This window comes from Rhinolophus sinicus, linkage group LG01 (genome assembly GCF_036562045.2).
Source record: "Rhinolophus sinicus isolate RSC01 linkage group LG01, ASM3656204v1, whole genome shotgun sequence".
Lineage (NCBI taxonomy): Eukaryota > Metazoa > Chordata > Mammalia > Chiroptera > Rhinolophidae > Rhinolophus > Rhinolophus sinicus.
The window spans coordinates 143,202,928-143,208,927 of record NC_133751.1 but is presented as its reverse complement, the minus strand read 5'-3'; the positions used below and the strand labels follow the sequence as shown (position 1 = coordinate 143,208,927).

At 34.1% G+C, this 6,000-nt stretch overlaps 1 protein-coding gene across 6 annotated transcripts in view; it reads right to left on the bottom strand.

Annotated features, from left to right (window-relative positions):
* Positions 1-237: 237 nt before the first annotated feature.
* The window catches only part of GALNT13 (polypeptide N-acetylgalactosaminyltransferase 13), a 459,656-nt gene continuing 453,893 nt past the window's right edge, over positions 238-6,000 (bottom strand). For 3 of the 6 annotated variants that reach the window (XM_074336508.1, XM_074336503.1, XM_074336507.1), the window contains one exon: positions 238-5,964. In XM_074336508.1, the coding sequence (XP_074192609.1) occupies positions 5,824-5,964 (141 nt within the window). In that variant the 3' untranslated portion in view covers positions 238-5,823. The remainder of the gene's footprint in view (positions 5,965-6,000) is intronic. The other 3 variants (XM_074336499.1, XM_074336497.1, XM_074336501.1) reach the window with 1 other exon arrangement.

The window sequence follows — 6,000 nt, the reverse complement described above, 5'->3', positions numbered from 1 at the left end:
TATAGATAAAGCCTTCATCATCTAATTTCCTGTCCTCATTGTATCTCATTACAAAAAGAATATTAGGTGATTTGTCCTCCCCAGCTAAAAACAAAAATAAAAGGATAACTTCATATGATGATGACATAAGTGTCATAGAAGTAGTCTTTATCTTAAAAGATAGTTAACAACAACAACAAAAAAACTGTTCTACATCACTAGTATTTCAGAGGGTTTTAAAACAAATACAATGGAAAATTGCCTTTAGAATTTATTGAACAATATAAAGCAAAAGTTGGACACAAATTTACACAAACTATTTAAAACACATTGCTAGTGTTCATTCAACACCTTAAATTTATACAATAGCTTATAATTAATAGCAGTTTCAACATGGTGTAGTCACACCAGATGTGTTCATGTGTTGTACAGAAAAGTGACTGATTTTATCTATTCCATATTTTGACATATTGGGGAAAAATGGAAAAGAAAATGGCAAGTAGTGTTGTGCGGGGGACCCTGCTCGCTGTGCCATTTGTCTTGCGGGGCGGCTTGCGGGTCCCACTCCCCACATAAAAATGCAGGATATGGCTAGGCCAAAAAAGAACACCCACGAAGCCATAAATAGGGGAGTTATATCACTATATTCTCTCTGGTGGCCTGGCGAGACAAACGTAGTAGTAGCCACATGATCCGCAGTCCACCATTCACTTCTCTGCCTGCCAACCAACCAACCAACCAATCAGTGCAGCCCCACAGTTACATCAGTAGCCAATTGGCTAATCAGACAGCTGATGGCCAACCAATCACAAATGATGGTCATTTCCACGTGAGGCTGACAGCCTGGAAACTGCTCTTTGGGACTCTGCCCCCACAGGTAGTGACTCAATCCTGAAACACAAGCTGCATTAAGATTTAGTAGAATTTTTGCTGTCTAACTGAATTGAAAATTTATTAAAGATTTGCAGATATCAGCTATGCAGAAAAACAGTTTGTGGATGGTAATACATCCTTGAAGGTCTTGAATTTCTTAAATTCTTCATATTTGTTAAGTTAGCAACTTCATAACCTAAGAATGCATACATGTTTTGCCTCCTCTGAGACCAGATTTTACATCTATAAATGAGGTATGAGTAAAATGGTTGTGATCAGATAAAATCATCATTTCTCAAGTGGTGAAAACAATGTAGGGGGTAGCTAGTATTTTGAGGTTTATTGAACCAATTTGTACTACACTCTTAACTTCCCACCAAAAATAAATAAAATCATTCCCGTTGTTCCTGTTTTATCGATACAGTTATTCTTCTCTCTCTTTTCACTTTTTTCCTTATGATTTATTAGGCTATTTCTAAGCACCATGGCAAAATCAAATCTACGGGTTCTGTTTACTAGAGTGCACACAGCTCCACTTGGAAGCCTGGGCATCTCTCCTGATTACCCTGCAGTCCTTGAAACTGAATAACCTAGAACCTACCCAATGTTCACAGGAATACATAGTTTAATTATCTGTACAAGCTGTAGGCCAATATTATGTTGAACTTGAATATAATCATAAGGAAAATGGAAGTGAGGGTAGAGTATGCTCAGTTAGTTACTGCTGAAGAGACTTTGCTTCCCTGAAACCCAGACTGCCTAATAACGCTAGGATGTTCTATAATTAGGCCGTTTCCTTGATTTTTGCTGCAGGTCTTTATTTATTGCCTATGGTAGAATTTTATAGAACTAATGTTATTTAAGTATGAAAGGCAGTGAGAAGTTAAATTTCTAAAGTTAGTAGCTCTAAAGAAAAATATCTCTAAAGAAGACAAGTTAATATTTTTGAAGAATCAATGTACTTACCACCAAATGTTTAATGAAGACATTTTTCTCATGAGTGTGCCCTTTCTATTATATTTGTGAGTGCTTTTCAATTGCATACAGAATTAGGTAATATTAACGAAGACGAGTCCTGGCAACACTGCTAATCGCTATATGATCTTTGGGCAAGCCACTTTATATATCTGGGTCTCAGTTTTATTATCTATAAACAGAGAAACTAAGAACAGATCATCTGTTAAGTTTTACGTTTCTACAATTGCATTTTGTTCATAGACTTACACTTAGAAATCTAATAGTAGCTCCTGTGAAACCATGAAAATACATATCTTTTACAGAAAAGGATATATGTCTCCCTTCTAAAAATAAAAATCTTATTTGTGCCTTCAGGTGGCCGTTAAACACAGCAAAAAATAAGAAAAACATTTTTCTCTTAATGAAGCAACTTATATAATACAACAGCAAATCTATAAAATGGTGTATATTTCATTTCCATAAGGCAGGATATTCTATCATTAAGAACAAATATAGCCCATACTTTAATTTGAAGAATATTAGGAAGAAAATTATCATTTGGAATGCAAATTCTATCTAAATATATTACTAGACTTTATTTTAAATTTTAAAATACTGTGCAAAAAAAAAAAAAAGAGATATGTACAGAAGCACTTAATAACTTTAACACACACTTTTTTCAGTTCATTCATTCAAGAAATATTTGAAGAATACTTACTATGTGCCAAGAACTCTACTAGATACTGGGGATACCACAGTGGAAAAAAAACTGACAAAGTATTAGCCTTTATTGGGCTTCCATCCTAGGCTGTGTGATGGTGATGTTAGGGTAGACAGAAAGTAAAGAAGCAAATTTGTAGTTTGTCAGAGAATGAACTGGGCTATCGGAAGGTGGGGGAGAGAAGGGTTTGCTTTACTGATGAGATAATATTTGAACAAAGACCTTAAGAAAGTGAGTCAGAGTTCTGTGGTGCAGAAGGAATAAAGCACAAAGACAGAAACTTGCTTGGCAGTGAAGTAAGGGGCAGAACAGTATGAAATGTACTAAGAAACGTGTGTGTGTGTGTGTGTGTGTGTGTATACATGCACGAATGCACACACAAAGAGAGGGGTGTCATTCATGAAGGACCTTGAAGACCACTCTAAGAAGTTTGTATAGACATGAGAAGTCATTGGAGGGCTGTGAGCAGAAGTGACACAATCAAATACATGCTTAAGAGAATCACTATGGCTGTTGTATTGGGGGGAAAAAAGGCTATTTAGGAGCAAGGGCTGGGAAATTAGGGAACACAATTATAAGTATACTGCAGTTAAAAAGGTTAGAAGTAGTGACACATAGTAGATGTAATGGTAAGTCATTGCTTTCTGGTTGTATTTCAAGTATAGAATCAAGGGAATTTCTGACAGATTAGATGAAAGATGAAACAGAAAGAGAGCAGTCAAAAGTGACTTTAGGATTTTGAGTTGAGCATTTGGAAGGCTGGAGTTGGCATTAACTGTACTGGGGGCGACTTCAGAAGAAGAAGTTTAAAGTCATTTGAAATATCTTAGTCTAGCTCCATAGACAAGGAAAGTATAAGATGAATGCATTGTGAACTCAGTCATGATTTTAACTTTCTGTCCTGAATACAAAATAAATGTTTTGGAAAAGAAAACTGAATTAGTCATTGCTTTCTATACTTTTGGTGTTTCATAATATTTTATGTCATTCTTTGTCTGTTAAATACTCTAATAGCCTATGCTAACACCATCTGAGCAGACTTTGAAAATTCTTCTCTGACATGAAACTAATGCAGTTTTCATTTCTCCTGTATTTTTGCTGAGACCAAAATGCACTTTCAAATATTTAAAATGCTAGTAAATGTGTCAAATTCAGTGTTGATGGAGTGGAGTTTTTATAAAAATTTGTCATTGACCATTATGTAGATAACATATGCATTTTGATTGACACATTCGTAAGTAGGACAGACTGTATAAGAGTCCTAGAGTATTTATACATTTTAAGTTTAAGGGCAAATTGTGCAGACATTTCACCATAATTTAATCATGACAAGAGGAAAAGGGGTGGAAAAAAAGACTGAAAATGGAAAATATGATTATTAAAGTCAGTCCTCAGTTGACTTGTGGGGCCATTACCAATTTAAAGCAGTGGCTCACTAGCTGTTGGGAGTCACAGCTTCCTTGTAAGTTTGCTGTAAGCAATGGATTCTCTATTCAGAAAAAAAAAAAAAAAAAAAAAAAAAGTGCCCAACAGTAAAACTTTTACTTACAATTGTAAGATATTCAGGGATTCCCAGAGATCTCGAGTTGAGGGATGCCTACACTTTAAGGAGCAAATCTCAATGTTCCAGGTTGTAGATTCTTTCCCTAGAGTTGTACCAACATAAAGCCTAAAAGGAAGGAATGCTAGCTGGGAAAACCATACAACATTTTACAGGTCTTCAGAAAGTTTCCTCCTTTTCATTATAAAGCAGTGTGTGTGTGTGTGTGTGTGTGTGTGTGTGTGTGTGTGTGTGTGTGTGAGAGAGAGAGAGAGAGAGAGAGAGAGATTGCTATAGCAAAACTGATTAATATTTTGTCTCAAAGCTTTTTAAGACAAGATGAGAGCCAAAGACATGACATCTTCTACTCTAAAGAATGCATCTTTCATTTCCCCCTCCAAATTTTTCTTAGCTGCTGAATGTACTTATAATGAATACATATATATGTAGAGCAACTTTAAGCACATTTTAAATGTGCTTAATTATTAGCACAAATCTCACTGTTAAATATTAAATTTTATCAGCACAAATCTCACTGATAGATTTTTCTGACTTTTCATGTCTTCTGGTCATGTATTTTGAACACAAAATGTTTTAAGATAGAAAAAGAATATGGGAAGTTAGCCTAATTACGATTGTGTTCTTTGATCCATAATTTATGGCAAATGACATCTAGCAGTTTAATTAACATAAAAATTTAATGGATGTATATTGAATTCATTCCCTGATGTTGAAAATTTTAGATATTCTAGCATAGCAATGAAATTCTGATAGTAGTGCATTTTTTTTTTGAATTATAAAATGGTAATAGTGACCTAAAATCTTTAAATGTGAAATAATTAAAAATTAGGGCTAATACTCTACCCTTTAACTATAATTCTGTACAGCATAAATAACAAGTCAAACTCTCTACAGTGAAAAGGGACTGTATAGTTTATGTGAGACAGAGACAGTGTTTAAAGATTGAGTTTCTGACATCAACTCTGGGACCAATGATTGTTAAAAATTCAGTCCATGTTAGGAGTGATGCAACCTAAACACATTATCTTTTAAAATAATTTAATTGTTGCAATTTAGCTTCATGTTACTACCCTCAAGGCCTAGCTTGTGTCTTCTGATTTAATGTATTTTAATTGAATTTTCAAATTCTCCTCCTCATTTTTGTGTAAATATGATGCTTTTATAACAACTCTATGAGAAGTCAATATCCAATTTACATTTTTTTCTGGTACAAAACTCAGAACTTATATTGTGCGATGACTTCGTTGCTTGGAAATAATTCAATGTGTGGCTTTGCTGTTGACATAGAAATTCAATATGCTTCCATGAAGGTCCAGTAGAAACAGAGTGAGTTTATAAAATAATTGTTACTATTTCATAATGAAGATACTTTATAAGGCATTTACATTGCCTCTCAATCACCATGACAATAAAAAATAAAAATAACCCCCCAAGTAATCCTATGACATGAGGGTAATACAGATTTTTTTTAAAGCAAACAATTTTTTTTTTTAAGTTTTCCTGATGTTTAATAACAGTTTGCTATTATTTATATTTTTATGTGCTTTTGATCAAATACAAATTTTAGTAGGGAAATAAGCAAACATTCCTAAAAATGAATTATAAACAACGGTGTTTTAGAATACTAAAAGGATTTTAAAACTTTCAATTCAGTAAAGTTAATATTTTTCCTTAATTGAAATAATGGAAAAACAAAAGTGTAGACACATTCATGGCTTGGGGAAAACAGTCTTCATGCCCCCAAAGTCATGTTTCTTAGCAACCACTGTTGGGATCTGCTTCCACTACAGTCCTGCATGGTAGGCACCATTTTGTCTTCTTCAGAAGGTTCATCAAGACATTGGTTACTGTTAACATGTCTCAAGGTGAGTCTCTGTAAAAGATAACCAATAATCAGTGTAACATAATG